Source organism: Pezoporus flaviventris, unplaced genomic scaffold, assembly GCF_033815535.1.
Source record: "Pezoporus flaviventris isolate CSIRO_AGI_PZ_B2104156 unplaced genomic scaffold, CSIRO_AGI_Pfla_v1 ptg000077l, whole genome shotgun sequence".
NCBI classification, from domain to species: Eukaryota; Metazoa; Chordata; class Aves; order Psittaciformes; family Psittacidae; genus Pezoporus; species Pezoporus flaviventris.
The window spans coordinates 57,768-74,257 of record NW_026892625.1 but is presented as its reverse complement, the minus strand read 5'-3'; the positions used below and the strand labels follow the sequence as shown (position 1 = coordinate 74,257).

General features: G+C 45.3%; 1 protein-coding gene across 4 annotated transcripts in view; it reads right to left on the bottom strand.

The window, feature by feature from the left end:
* The window catches only part of LOC133279425 (BTB/POZ domain-containing protein kctd15-like), a 75,005-nt gene that overhangs the window by 8,174 nt on the left and 50,341 nt on the right, over window positions 1–16,490 (bottom strand). For all 4 annotated transcript variants that reach the window (XM_061473132.1, XM_061473133.1, XM_061473134.1 and 1 more), the window contains one exon: window positions 14,311–14,455. In XM_061473132.1, coding sequence (XP_061329116.1) covers window positions 14,311–14,455 — 145 coding nt within the window. The remainder of the gene's footprint in view (window positions 1–14,310; window positions 14,456–16,490) is intronic.

Genomic DNA, 16,490 nt, shown 5'->3' with positions numbered 1-16,490 from the left:
AAATCAAAATAAATGATTGCACTAAGCAAAACCTGCTGATGTAAGAGATGTCCCAAGACCTAATCTTCATTCTTAGCCTCAGATAGTCACTTCTGATCTTATAACAGAAGATCTCAGACTTTGCTGTCACCTCTCGCACACATTAGGAGACAGAGATGTCAGTTCAGCTTCACTTCTCACCTGTCTTTGCTGAGTCTGAAATTCAGCTACAGCATCTACTCCCTGTGTTTCATGATTATTCATGTACTGAAAGCCTACTTTGGATCCTAGAAAATTATACAGAGGTAGTGACCACCCCACTCCAACAACTTAAAAGAAACAGCTCTTCCCAGCCATTTGTCCATGACCTCATTTGGGCTTTGGGCAAATTCCTAATTTTATCCAATTCCAAGTTCACCGAATGAGATGTCTTCTGCACATCCTCATTAACAACTTTGCATCAGATCTCCAACAGATCTTTCCACCTCAGCTGTTGAGTATGATGAGGCAAGGGGTGTCAGCACCCCACCAGACCAAGCCAGAGAAGAAAGAGAGGGGTGAACACTGGGCGGACAGTTTGCTTACACTAGCCCCACCGCCTCCTGAAGGGAAGAGAAGCAACAAGAGCACAGCACCAGCTCCTCTCTGCAAAGACCTGTCATTTGCTTTCCTGGCTCTTATGCCTGTCTACAGATGGAAATGCTGCACCACAGGTATGCTATGTGACTTTTGTGGAGCATGCTGTAGGTCAAACCTGGACATAAAGACTGCAATGCAATGAAATGAAATGAAAAATCACAAGAGTAAAATGACTGGAATCATTTGGACTGGGAAGAATGGCATGGCAAGAAGGAATCAAGAAATGGGCACCAAAATTACATGAAAAATAACAGCAGTGTTGCTGCTCCAGGACTTGGGAAAGTGGGGAAATCAAAGGCCAATTAACATGCAGCACAAAAAGGTGTGACTCTTCATAGTGGCTGGGAATTAACCTGTAAAATCTGCTGCTGCAGGATACTATTGAATCAAAGCAGTTAGCTCTGTTCAAATTTGGCACACAGACCCACCATTGGTAGTGGAGAGATGCTCTTTCTCCCGAGGGCTGCCTACAGCCTGGAGATGTATAAATATTCACTGACACTGGTAAGGTTATCGCGTTTCAAAAGGGACATCCAATCCTTTACATCTCTCTGATGTCTGTTAAGGCTGGGACAATAGGCACACCACTAAGGGAGAAAAAAGGAGCAGAGAAGGCACAGAGAGGGAAGAGGGATAAGAGGCAAGTGGGAAGAAATGAAGGCAACAAACACACAGGAAGTACCTGGGCGATGAAAAACATCAGGAAGATTAAAGAAGAAATCCTATAGAAAGCATGCTGCAAACAACCAGAGCTGGGAACAGGCCAGATGAAGAGGCATGGAGACTGGCTGCATCACCTGGTCTCAGGTAAGACAGCATCAGCCCTAAATCTTTGTCCCTTGATGGATGGTATTTTTTCCCCTCCCCAAAATCAGAACTCTCTGCTGAACCATTACTACTTTTCTGTGTCCGTCAGTGAATCTCCCTGGTTACCAAGCATGGGATTGGTTTAAACCTACACAGATTAGCGGCCTACATTCAAAACAGTCCCTTCCCTAAACTTTCCAAAGTCTTTGTGAGGGACACTGGAGCAACACAGCCCACCACCTAACTGTGTTCATTACAGAGCTGTGTGCAGGGGCCTATCAAACATTCACTGGGCATCTGCTGGTCCCATGTATCTTTTTGAGCAGAGGAAAACATACAATGCTAAGGAAAAATGTAACTCTGGAGAGTGAACAGGAGCATCCTGTGCTTCCTGAAGGCAATGGACAGTCTTGCTGTTTTCAGTAGGTCCTGAAAAACTAGTTTTAGCCTGACTAGTTTTAACCAGGGTCACACCACCTCTAAATCCCCCCAGCCAGCTGTTAGCCCACCGCATCAGATGCAGCTCTTAGTAACTCCTGCTAGCCATCATTTATCCTAAAATAAATAAGATAAATTTTATATTCTGATATAATTTTGTAATAAGATGACCAGTTTTCAAATGAAACAGCTCTTCCACTACTGTTCCCAGAGGATACAGCCATGCTTCAGATGGCTGTGTGGAAATCGTGGCTGTGATGGAGCATCATGTGTTCTGCAGGATGAGGTGTGCACCTGGTTGCAACTGCCTGGGTTAAGCCAAGGTGTTTGGGTTAATTTAAGAAGCAAGACTCTCATCTCTGTGTCCATTCCACACTTGGGTTGAGCACAGAAGGGGTTTGCAGCAGAAGCTGGGAATCTGAGGCGTGCTGGTAAGGAGAAGCAACATACATGTGCAGCATTAGGGAGTCTGGGCACCTATTATCAGGCAGTGGCAATGAAGGGAATTTGTTGTACTGTAACAAAGAGAGGGGATGAAAAAGTGTCTTCTGTTAGGCAAGAGAAAATTCACCTTCCATGACCCCCCCTTCCATGTACCACACGCTGCCCAACCCAGCCACCACCAACCCACCCTGCCCCACCGCCCCGACCCGCTCTGGCTTTGTGCTGGACTGCTAGTGTTTCTGCACTGAGTCACTTGGTCACTGATCAGGCATTTGACCACATATTTAGGGAGGGAGGAGGACTTCACCAAACCAGGAACAAAGAATGAGTGGCTCACACTGTAAGGGTCCAGTTCTCTGAAGCCTGTGCTTGGGCAAGGTAATGTACTCAACACACTGCTAACTACACAATCTTCTCATTCAGGTTTTATACACCACTCAGAGTACTGTGCATCTGAGACTGAACTGGAAGCAATGCCCAACTCTGGATTGTCTGCCTACACAGGATACTCAGGATGCCCAGGTAATACTGACTTGGCTATTTCCACCCTTGCACTGTATATTAAATTATGCACTGATGATTTGCAAGTTTAACATGAAATGTGAAGTAGAATTCAACCCACAAGGGACCTTGCCATGAAGGTGCCACAGAAGCTGCAAGAAAACATTTCCATGTTGCTAGTTTTGATAAGCTACCAAAGGCAGATGCAGACAAGAATCTTCGTAGACTTATCCAGAAGAGGCAAATGAGTAGCTACAGGGCATTAACTGCCTAGCACAGTGGCAAAGTGCACACAGTCTCATTGAAACTCAGCCTCAGAGCAGCCTGGTACAGCTTCTGTCCCAGGTGTACACTGATAGATGCACACAGATATTGCACACTCTAACAGCGGCTGCAGTCCTGGTGTCAGTGCAGTGCTGCTGAGCTCAGACAGCATCCCACAGCAGATTTTGTACAGTATCCAGGAGTTCCTTGTCCTGCAGGACTAATGATGCATCTCCCATTTCTTCTAAGGATTATTTCCCTACCTTCCCAGCTTCTTAATAGCACTGCACTTGTGGCAGCGCAGCCCAGAGTCAAGCACCGTGTATGGTAGCTAATGGACCTGTTTGTGTTTAGCCAAGGAAAATCACTTTACTCCGAAGGTGATTCCCATCAGACAAGGTCCCTGCTCATGAGAAGGTAGCTCCTTGCTAGACTGAAAGGGGAGATGGACAGACCAGCCTGCGGCTTTGTTGTAACATACTACAAAAATTGGATGCCCCATCCCTGGCAACATTCAAGGCCAGGTTGGACAGGGCTTGGAGACCTGGTCTAGGGGAAGGTGTCCCTGCACATGGCAGGGGGTTGGAACTAGATGAGCTTTAAGGTCCCTTCCAACTCAAACAAGTCTGTGATTCTATGATCCTATGAAAAATTCTTCATGAGCTACCATAAGCCTTCAACTTGTTGTGGCTGTTGTAGGAACTAGTGAGGAAGTTGTATCAGATCACCTGGAAAAGGAAGCAGACAACCAGGTGGAATGCACACAGCCTTTCTCTATCCACAACTTCTGGACATTTAGATCTCATAGGAAAGGTAAACATCTTTCAAAGACACAGCTTTTTGCCTTTCACAAAATAATTTTCTGCTCATGATTCAGTAGAAAAGCTTTTTTCTGGTGGATTCTACAGTCACCTCTAACAAGGGTGACATCCTGCTGGGGAGGTGATGAGAAGTATGACTGAAAGGCCAGTTGTGCTGCTGTTTCCACATCAGTGCCAGCGGGTCAGCAAAGATCTGCTAACTACAGGCAAAGACAGCCAACAGAAATGGTAAAATGGTGTCTCCTGTGAAGCCGATGCTGTTCTCTCAGTACTAAAGAGGTACTTTGGTTCTGTACCTGTCCTGGGTTTAGCAGTAGCAGTCAATTTTTCTCCTTCTTAGTAGCTGGTGCAGCACTGTGTTTTGACTTTCAGCCTGGGAACAGAGCTGATAACACTGATGTTTTTAGTTGTTGCTAAGTAATGTTTACTCTGACCAAGGACTTTCTGAGTCTCATGCTCTGCCAGGGAGGAGGGGAAGCCGGGAGGAAGCAGAGACAGGACACCTGACCCAAGCTAGCCAAAGAGGTATTCCATACCACTGGACGTCATGCCCAGGGAGGTAACTGGGAGTTACCCAGAAGGGCACTCACTCTTCTCGGTTGGGCTCTTTCCAGCGAGTGGTATCGTATTCTCTTCCCTTGTTATTTCCCTTATCATTATTATTATTGGTGGTAGCAGTAATGATTTGTGTTATACCTTATTTACTGGACTGTTCTTATCTCAACCACGACAGTTCCTTGGCGCACAACGTGGGGCATGAGGGGTTGAGATAACAACAGATCTGACCAGAGTGTGTCTAATCGTATTTGTGATAAGCATTCATTGTTTTAGATTAATAGTCACTCATCACAATGCTGATTTATTGGCCCTCACAGTTGTTGCTCTTGATCTCACAGTTTCAGTATATCGTACTTTACTTAGAGCCGGTATTTGCTGGTAATCCATGCTTTTCAAGTGTGGGGCTTGGGCTAAGGATCTTGTCTCATTGTACTTGTAATGACTTGTAATGCAATAGAATCATTGATCATAAAACTGATCTGGCTTATGTTCCCAGTGCGGTCACCACCTTTATACTTTGGGAGGTATATAACAGAAGTGCTTAGCAATTACACATCTTTTTTCTCCTTCTCAGGTGGTCAACCTGTGAAGGAGACATTCTTTTACCCTCCCAGTCTTCCCCCCTCAGACTGTTTATAGAATCATTTGAGAGTTTTGAAGTTTTTGAATGGCCTTTTAATGCAGTTGAGACATGTTTGCTGACTGTGATGGGGATCACCATGTTGGCACGCATACAGAGTGTGTTTTGCCTGCGAACATTTCGTCTGATTTCAAGAGTTAAGCAGAGTCAGGTTTGGGTCTTGTCTGGGGTTAGACGATGATGTAGGAGGACCAAGATATTTTCCCTGAGGCTGGACAGCCATAAGTGGCAGGGTGTGTGAGATAGTATGGGCAAGTATCTAGGTCAGTGAGCCACTCCAGTACTTTGGAATTTCACCACCGAACAACTGGAAAATCCAGAAAAATTAGTAAAACACTTAAATGAGATGTGTGGTCATTCTGGCCATACCAGAGACAGACAAATCATGGCAACGTGCTGGGGCTTGGCCTATGCTCACAGGGCCTTGTTCAACACTATCCAGCACCTTCAAAAGGAAAAGAATGTCGGCGGATCTGAGGGCAAAGCAACAGACAGTGCAGCTACTCCAGCTCCAAGCACAGCAGCTTCACCGCCCCCAGCGACAAGTACAGTCGCTACCCAAACCTTGGCTGCAGTGGACAGTGCAGCTACCCCAGCAACAAGAACAGCAGCTACTCAAACTTCGAATGCAACAGACAGCACGGCTACCCCATCTCCAAGCACAGCAGCTACACCACCCCCAGCAACAAGTGCAGTCGCTACTCAAACCACAGTGATAATCACTGCAGCTAAACGAGAGGACCAATTCGTACCAATATCGGTTGCCCCTGTACGCAAGAGAAAAAGCAAAAAAGAGGCAAGAAGGGTGAAGCAAGATGAAGAAACAATGTATTCACCACCCGGTCTAGCATCTGATCAGGAGTCATCATCACATGACGAAGAAGAAGAAGAAGAGGTGACTTCTCAACCTCAGACCTCAACCGAGCTACGGAATATGCGAAAAGATTTTACCCATGAACCAGGGGAGCACATAATCACCTGGTTGCTCTGATGCTGGGACAATGGGGCTGATGGTCACAAACTAGAAGGTACAGAAGCCAAGCAGCTGGGATCACTTGCTAGAGAAGGGGGAATTGACAAAGCAATTGCAAGAGAGAAAAAGTCCCTCAGTCTTTCAACGCGGCTCTTGGCAGCTGTGAAAGAAAGGTTTCCATACAAGGATGATGTTATCAGTCATTCGGCCAAGTGGACTACTTTAGACAAAGGCATCCAGTCTCTGAGGGAATCAGCCATCATAGAGATGACATCAAGCTGAATAACAGGGATATACCCATAGATCCAGATGAAGTTGAATGTTCACGACCCATGTGGCAAAAACTCACACGGAATGCACCGTCATCATATGCCCATTCATTGGCAACAGTAACCTGGAATGACATAGTACCACTAACAGTGGATGAAATGATTCATAAATTCTGAGAGTTCGAAGACAATCTCACCCCTTCCATCATCTCAGCTGTGGAAAAACTGTCCCAGGATCTCAAACAATTGAGGGACGATCTACCTGATTTATCTGGCTCCTCACGTGTACCAACACAAGTCTCAGCTATTAACAAAAGGTGTCCTATTGTTCGAGAAAGGAGATACAGGAGGTATACGCCACGGGCTACCCTATGGTTTTACCTGCGGGATCACGGAGAAGACATAACAAAGTGGGATGGCAAACCTAGTTCAGCTTTGGAGGAACGGGTGAGTGAACTGAAGAGGGGAGCAAGGGCCAAGACTGATCGTCCCATGAGAGCTACGGCTTCAGTCTCTGGTGAGCAGTTTCCAGATGGAGTGGAAGAGCTGATTTTACTCCAGATCCTGTGATAACAAAGAATAATCCCTTTCAATATGACTTAAGTGTCCAATGTTGTGATGATCATTAGAGGGGCCCTGCCTCCAGCCAGGTGGAGGTAGGGGACAATCGGATTTACTGGACTGTGTGGATCAGATGGCCTGGTACATCAGTCCCACAGAAGTATAAGGCTCTAGTAGATACCGGTGCACAGTGTACCCTGATGCCATCAAGCTGTCAAGGGGTGGAACCCATCTATATTTCTGGAGTGACAGGAGGGTCCCAAGAGTTGACTCTACTGGAGGCTGAAATCAGCCTGACTGGGAGGGAATGGCAAAAGCACCCTATTGTGACTGGTCCAGAGGCTCCATGCATCCTCGGCATAGACTACCTCAAGAGAGGGTTCTTCAAAGACCCAAAAGGGTACCGATGGGCTTTTGGCATTGCTGCTTTGGAGACTGAGGAAATTGATCATCTGTTCACCTTGCCTGGTCTCTCAGTGGATCCTTCTGTTGTGGGGTTGCTGAAAACTGAGAAACAACAAGTGCCAATCGCGACCACAACAGTGCACTGGAGGTAATATTGCACCAACCGAGACTCCCTGATTCCCATCCATAAGCTGATCCGTAGACTGGAGAGTAAGGGAGTGATCAGCAGGACCTGCTTGCCCTTTAATAGCCCCATGTGGCTAGTTCGAAAGTCTAATGGAGAGTGGAGACTAACAGTAGACTATCGTGGCCTGAATGAAGCCACACCACCATTGAGTGCTGCCGTACCGGACATGCTAGAACTTCAGTATGAACTAGAGTCAAAGGCAGCTAAGTGGTATGACACAACTGATATTGCCAATGCATTTTTCTCAATTCCTTTGGCAGCAGAGTGCAGGCCACAGTTTGCTTTTACTTGGAGGGGTGTCCAGTTCACTTGGAACTGACTGCCCCAGCGGTGGAAATACAGCCCTACCATCTGATATGGACTGATCCAGACTGCAATGGAAGAAGGGCAAGCTCCAGAACACCTGCAATACATTGATGTCATTATTGTGTGGGGCGATACAGCGGAAGAAGTCTTTGAGAAAGGGAGGAAAATAATCCAAATCCTGCTGAAAGCCGGTTTTGACATAAAACGGAGTGAGGTCAAGGGACCTGCACAGGAGATACAATTTTTGGGAATAAAATGGCAAGATGGATGTAGAGAGATTCCCACAGATGTGATCAACAAGATAACATCAACGTCTCCACCAACTAATAAGAAACGCAAGCTTTCTTGGGTGTTTTGGGGTTCTGGAGAATGCACATCCCAAATCACAGTTCAATTCTAAGACCTGTCTGTCATGTGACCCGGAAGAAGAATGATTTTAAATGGGGCCCTGAGCAACAACAAGCCTTTGAGCAAATTAAACGTGAGAAAGTTCACACAGTAGCCCTTGGACCAGTCCAGAGTGGGCCAGATGTAAAAAATATACTGTACACTGCATCTGGGGAGAATGGTCCTACCTGGAGCCTCTGGCATAAAGCTCCAGGAGAGCTTCGATGTCGACCCCTCAGGTTTTGGAGTCAGGGATAAAAAGGATCTGAGGCAAGCTATACCCCAACTGAGAAAGAGATACTGGCAGCCTATGAAGGGGTTCGAGCTGCTGCGGAAGTGATTGGCACTTAAGCACAGCTCCTCCTGGCACCCCGGTTGCCCGTGCTGGGCTGGATGTTAAAAGGCAGGGTCTCCTCTACACATCATGCAACTGATGCTACATGGAGTAAATGGGCTGCACTAATTACACAACGAGCTCTAATAGGAAATCCCAGTCGTCCAGGAACTCTGGAAGTCATCATGGACTGGCCAGAGGGCAAAGATTTCGGAATGTCACCAGAGGAGGAGGGGATGCTTGCTGAAGAGGCCCCACCATATAATAAACTGTCAGAAAGTGAAAAGCAGTATGCCTTGTTTACTGATGGGTCCTTCCATATTGTGGGAAAGCATGGAGATGGAAGGCAGCTGTATGGAGTCTTCGATGACAAGTTGCAGAAACTGCTGAAGGAGAGGGTGAATCGAGTCAATTTGCTGAGGTGAAAGCCATCCAGCTGTCCCTGGACATTGGTGAATAAGTGGCCAGTACTTTATCTCTGTACTGACTCATAGATGGTGGCAAATGCCCTGTAGGGGTGGTTTCAGCAATAGAAGCAGAACAATTGGCAAGGCAGTGGGAAACCCATCTGTGCTGCTGCGCTGTGGAAAGATATTGCTGCCCGGGTGCAGAACCTGGTGGTGAAGGTACGCCATGTAGATGCCCATGTACCCAAGAGTTGGGCCACTGACCAACACCAGAAAAACCAACAAGGGGATAGAGATGCTAAGATTGAAGTGGCTCGGATGGAATTAGACTGGGCCCGTGATTGAGGGGTGGACTTAACAATGGACACTATTGCCCAGGTTATTCACAACTGTGAAACATGTGCTGCAATTAAGCAAGCCAAATGGTTAAAGCCTCTTTAGTATGGAGGACAATGGCTGAAGTAAAAATATAGGGAGTCCTGAAATTGATTATATCACACTCCTACCAACCCACCAAGGCAAGCGCCGTGTGCTTACCATGGTGGAAGCAACCACCAGATTGCTGGAAACATACGCTGTGCCCCATGCCACTGCCCAGAACACTATCCTGGGCCTTTAGAAAGAGATTTTGTGGCGACACAGCACCCCAGAGAGAATTGAGTCTGACAATGGGACTCATTTCCGGAAGAACCTCATAGACACTTGGGCCAAAGAGCATGGCAGTGAGTGGGTATATCACATCCCCTACCATGCCCCAGCCTCTGGGAAAACTGAAAGGTATAATGGGCTGTTAAAAACTACACTGAGAGCAATGGGTGGGGAAACTTTCAAGCATTGGGATACACACTTACCAAAGGCCACCTGGTTGGTCAACACCAGAGGATCTACCAACAGGGCTGGCCCAGCCCAGTCAGAACTTTTACATATTGTAGAGGGGGACGAAGTTACTGTGGTGCACATGAAGAACTTGCTGAGGAAGACAGTCTGGGTTATTCCTGCTTCGGGTAAAGGCAAACCCACTTGTGGGATTGCTTTTGCTCAGGGACCTGGATATACTTGGTGGGTAATGCGGGAAGATGGGGAAGTCCGATGTATACCTCAAGGGGATTTGATTTTAGGGGAAAGCAGCCAATGAACTTAATTGTATGCTGTTGCCTGCTGTGTAATACTTTTATAGCCCATCAACTAGTTGTCTTCAGGTCACCAGCGACTGGCCCTGACTTCCCTCCAACCATCATCCCAACAGAGAATGAACTTTGATAGAACCAGATGAGTTCCTCAGTAAAGGAACGATCATCAGCAGCAGGCAACGATCCAATACTGCATACAGCCTCTCCTGCCCTGAAAGATTGTTACAATACATGGAACCTGACATCATGGACCAAATGGACTCAACAGCATTATAGGGATTGGTCCATGAAAATAAATGATCTTTTTCTCTTGGTCTCTGTGTGTATATATGGATGTATATATGTGGGAGAGTGATGGTATATTGAAAATGTGGGATCTGAGCATGACGTGAATGGTATGGAATAATGTCCTCGGTTTCACAGTCGCAGTCAATTTTTCTCCTTAGTAGCCAGTGCAGCACTGTGTTTTGACTTTCAGCTTGGGAACAGAGCTGATAACACTGATGTTTTCAGTTGTTGCTAAGTAATGTTTACTCTGACCAAGGACTTTCTGAGTCTCATGCTCTGCCAGGGAGGAGGGGAAGTTGGCATGAAGCAGAGACAGGATACCTAACCCAAGCTAGCCAAAGAGGTATTCCATACCACTGGACGTCATGCCCAGGGAGGTAACTGGGAGTTGCCCAGAAGGGCACTCTCTCTTCTCGGTCGGGCTCGTTTTGGCGAGTGGTATCGTATTCTCTTCCCTTGTAATTTCCCTTATCATTATTATTATTGGTGGTAGCAGTAGTGATTTGTGTTATGCCTTAGTTACTGGACTGTTCTTATCTCAGCCCATGGGAGTTAGGTTCTTTTGATTCTCCTCCCCATCCCTTGGGGGGGGGGGGGAAGGAAAGAAAGAGGGGGGAGTGTGGCTGACTGGGTTTAAACCACAACAGTACCTAATGTTGACTCCTGAACAGGCTGAAATGGGTCGTTCTGCTCATTTTCCACTTGTTATTCTTTGCTAATGAAGCAACAAACTGTCATCCAAACTCAATGTTTCTTTTATATTTTAGTGCTGTGAAGATCTGACTCCTGGCTGCGAGAGAAGGTTGCTCACTTCTATGATGACAACTGTACCATTTGCTAAGGTCATTTTGAGAGCACTTAAAATTAGATGCAAACACTGATTTTAGAATTATAATTAATTAGCATGTTGGCCTTGTGGTTCCGGTGCTACAGGTGACCCCTATAATCCATTCAAAAATCATATGTCCTGTGTATTTGTGCTTCTCCCCTCCTTAAGATGGAGTAATAATGTACACATTGCCTATGTCTGGTTTTGTTTGATGATGTCTAAGGTAGGTGTGAGTCTCATGTTAGTAGGTGTGATGAGTTTTGGTTTTGTGTGAAGTTATGTACTGGCAGTGAAGGGGACAGATGTTGCTCAGAATATACTGGGGAAACACTTCTGATGGTGGAGGAAGACCAAGGCACAAAGGCCAGGTTGGATGGGGCTTTGACCAGCCTGGTCTAGTGGAAGGTGTCACTGCCTGTGGCAGGGGGTTGGAACTGGATGAGCTTTAAGGTCCCTTCCAGCCCAAACTCTGGGCTGCAGAGGGGCAGCTCCTGGGCCAGCCACCCCTTAACCCAAGAGCATGGCAGACCAGAGGGTACTGGCTCCACACTCTGCTCCAGGACATTTGTTGCTCAAGATGTCATAGTCCCACATGCAGGTCTCTGAACCTGCGCAGGAGGAGGGAGCTGTGAGCAGCTCCAGGCTGCTCACCATTGCCTGGCTCAACACAGGCTAGCTGAGAAGGAGAACTGAGCCAAACAATTCACAGTAATTTCTCAGCATACTTCATGTGGCTTAAAATCCCCCAAACCAAGGAAAATTATATGAACTATTAGTGTTGCTTTCAGCAGGGGGACCTATCAGATACTAAACACTTTCAAGTTCTGGCTTATTAGTAGTTGGAAGTGTAACTAATATTCACTGTAAACACACCAATCAGACTTGATGATAAAGAATCACTAGCCTTGGAACACATACCCCACTTTCTCTGCATTTCAGTGTTAACTTAGTCTGAAAACAACACTTAAATAGCAAACACAATAACTCTGGTGCAGTACTAACATTCCAAACTTTCCAAAATAACCATCTGAGCAGCAATTCAAGTTGCAAAGCAATTTGGCTAAACCTTGAGGCTAATAAACTGCTTGATTAAATTAAGGAGTAAAAACTAATAAATATTCAAAACACTTGATTATGCTTTGTTTTACATAAAGAACATTTAATGCGAGTCTCACTGGAAAACCTGTCAGTTTTTATACCTTAAATAGAGTTTTGCATTTAGAAACACCAAGTGATTCCATTTGCTGCCTTTGATTATTGTCTTCTGTCACTTTAATCATGCTGGTAAAATTACACAATTTCTTTGAAGTCAAATCTGTTTACAATGCAGTTTTAATATAGCTTTGCAGCACATACTTCTATGCATTTTTATTTAGTTACTCCTTACCTAGCAATACTTTGCTTTGTTCTTGAGCCCTCATTAGCCTGGGGTTTGCTCTAAAGCTCTCCCAGGGAGGAACTAAATAAAATGCAGTTAACCCTTATCAAAGAGATGGTCTGGAACAATGGACTGAGCCTGGGCACAGTGACAGCTCTCCCGAGTCTCTCCCAGCCCTGCCAGTGGCTCACTGCACAGACACGTCCTTGGCACCCACCAGCACTCTTACCTCCAAGCTCTTACCGAATCCTGCTGGTTTTGTTTCACAATACCTCTGAAATCTGGATGCCAGTTGAGGCCACGATCAGCTCGAACTACATCTCTTCTACCCTCTTTTCTCACACTTCCTTGTCCTGCTAGATCGTCCAAAATGCTGCCACCAAAGCATCCCTCTGGCCTTTCACCTGTACCACTTTTCCATCCACGCCCCTTAACTTAATCCATTTTACAATCCACAGGATTGGTCTGGTCTTTAGCTTCACTCCTACCTGTGTGTTTTCTCTCATTTCTCTGTAAAGAACTTTTCTTGCATCTGCTCCTCAGTGCTCTGGCTCTACCCTGCCTTGTGGTACCCCAACCCATAGGCCCCTCTCCCCAACCTGCCTGCCACTTTCCAGAAAGAACAGTGCCAGGACAGCCCTTCTGAGCTGGAGCTCCAAAACCACCCATAATTGCCAAAACTTCTCACTGCCTTGGGATTAGATGTGTTCTCCCATGGCACAGCATGTCTGCTCAACTTTAACTGTAAACACTCCCATGCCGGGGTCAAATACAATTGTACTCGTAACTTAGGCAAGAATGGCTGAGGAGAGGTTTGCAGCATGAATATCAGCTGTACTCCAAAGCTAAAGCCACCAGAGCAACCACAAATCTGGACTGACTCAATCATGACTGGCCAAATTATCTTGCCTACCTAGGCCAACATGCAAAGTGAATTCTCGCTGCACAGCACAAGAACTTTCCTTTCCAGCAACCCTCCATATCTTGTAACTGAGCAGATCCCCATTGCCATCCTAATTTATTAATCATTTCATCCTGGAGTTAGTGCTTTTCTTGAATTTGACAGTCTGGACACTTTTGTCTTCTAATTTTCATACATAAGGATGACAATGTTGCAAGTTTCGTAAGTGCAAAGCCAAGTGCTCTCCAGAGGAGAGCTTTTAGAAACAATCAGGATTTGCAAAGTGACAAACAGCACCATTATTTCATAGAGAACACATAATGCTCCTGAAAAAGCCCTCAGTAAATTCCATCTCCCGAGAATATTTTTACATTCATAAATTGTGTAAAAGTTTACTTCATGAAATCAAAGTATCTGCATCTAACACAAATCCTTATGGGTTTGTTAAAGTGTATTTATTTTTTTATACCAACAAGAAAAAGAATTATACAATTTAAGTCCTCTAAGTATCAAATTTAAAATATTTCTTTCAGATCTTGAGCATTAAACCCTGGTAAGTGCTAGTTGCTGATGTTGCTTCTTAATTGTTGTTATACCCTGATAAGTAAGCTAAAAATGTGAGAAAATACAATTAGTTTAGAAAAACTGATTTAGCCATAAGCTGCCTCTTTTAACTTTTTACGGTATCCATGACAACCGCTGGTCCATTTATTAAATAATAATACTGGTGTAATACACAAGTACTAGAAGTGCTAACAATAAACAGCAACATTTAGTTAAGTGTGTTTAGGTCAAGCACACAATTCAACCTGTACTAAAACAAACAGGAGGAAAAATTAGGCTGCAGACTATAGCTTTCCTTACCTTAAAGTCATCTGGGAGCAGTAACTTGGATGTCCTTAGGAAGCTTAATATATATCTGAAAATTTCACCATCTCGATCAATGAAATAATGTTGTTTTAAACTGTCCAAGACAATAGGCTCCATGCCATTAAACAGGTGACTTATTCTGAAAAAAGAAAAGAAAAAGAAATGGGCAAAAGAGACAAAATTTCATTATACTCTCAGGGCTTAAGAACATCCAGCCAATTTAGTTGCATCAATTCAGTGTGCATGAAGTAATATCTTAATCTGGTGACAAACAAGTGCACAAAGACAGATGCCTTAGACACATGTGTGCACCCACATGCTCAAACACATGAAGCATGTGTGCACATGCAGACACAGGCACATACCAGTAGCAAGTGCCTTGAGCTCATGCTGCCCCAAATCAGGGCTGCAAATTAGAACCGTGATCCCAACAAGGAAAGTGCCTACAAAACCCTTTCCCCATGGCTGGCAGAGTAATTTTGGTGAGAACATTTGTCACAAATATACTGATAGGGGGCCTGAATTAATAGCCAAATGTTAAACCTATGTTATTCTTCTGATTATCTTCAATCTCTTCAGTTAACAATAAGTATTTGTCTAAAAGTGCAGCTGGTGTTTAATGTAAACTTGTGTAAGAAAGGAAAGAACATCAGATAAGGGGAACTGGTGGTCAAAGTTTGCACTTGCAACACCATACATCTGGTTAAGACCCGGCTGAGACTGGAACTGCGGTTTGAGCCGAAGCCAGAGGACTAGTGAGCATGCGTGAAAGACAGAGGTGAAAAGTTCATGAGTGAGGAAGACTCGTTTACTTCATCTCAAGACCCCTGCCCACGACCACCAGGAGGCACTGCGCAGGCGTGAAGGAAGCTTTAGCTCAATATAATATGAAGCGGGAAAAGGATATGAATATGTATAGGCCTGTTGTATAACCTATTGCATATGTAACACTTTAGAGAATAAATGTAGAGGGAAAACGACGCTGGGGTGTGCATGCCTTTGGAGGAATTATCCCCCATGCGCCTCAGCTGAATAAAGCATACCTACTTTACAACTTTAACGAGTTGTGTAGTCAATATGCGTATCAATACAATCCTGTCCACATATCCTACTAACGAAGAACCGAATGGTTAGTTGGAGATGGGTTCCTGGCTGTGAGCTTTTCTTCTAGTTTGGCTGTCATTTTTATCAACCACCATCAAAACCTTTCCATGCTAGAGGAGAGGCTGCCCATCCATGGAGATAAGCTCTATGGATCCCTCAGTGCTGATAAGTGACCATCCAACACTAAATGTTTTAGCAAACCAGCAATCAAATCAAATGCAGTATCTGTAGCATAGCCTGTGGGACCATAGTCCCACTGCTAGCAGTCCTGGGGATAAGAGTCTGGCAGAAGAAAAGCAATGTGGCACACCTTTTATGAGCAAAGAAAAGGAAGTGAGACCTATGAGACCTGGGGATCAGCTGGTCACAGGACCAAAATCAGCTATATCACTCCATGTCCTGAGGAACATGCTCTGCAGAAAGCAAACCGGGCATCTGCCTGGTTGCCATTCCTCCTGCCTCCAAATGCCTGGCTTCTCTCAGAAGACTTAGTCTTTCCATGAGAAATAATACAGCTGAATATATATTCCTGTTGTGGTTTAAGCCCAGCCGGTAACTCGGTACCATGCAGCCATTCGCTCATTCCCCCCTCTTCCTCCCCCCATTCCCGGAGGGATGGGGAGGAGAATCAAAAGAATGTAACTCCCCCAGGTTGAGATAAGAACAGTCCAGTAACTAAGGTATAACACAAACCACTGCTGCTACCACCAATAATAATAATGATAAGGGAAATATCAAGGGAAGAGAATACAACTGCTCACCACCTACTGACCGATACCCAGCCCGACCCGAGCAGCGATCTGTGCCTTCCAGGTAACTGCTCCCAGTTTATGTACTGTGCATGATATGCTCTGGTATGGAATACCCCTTTGGCTAGTTTGGGTCAGGTGTCCTGTCTCTGCTTCCTCCCGGCTTCTTGTGCTCCTTCTCACCAGCAGACTATGAGAGACTGAAAAGTCCTTGATGGGGGTAAGCATTACTTAGCAACTAAAACAATGGTGTGTTATAAGCATTCTCAGACTAAAGTCGAAAACACAGCACTGCCCCAGCTACTAAGAAGGAGAAAAATA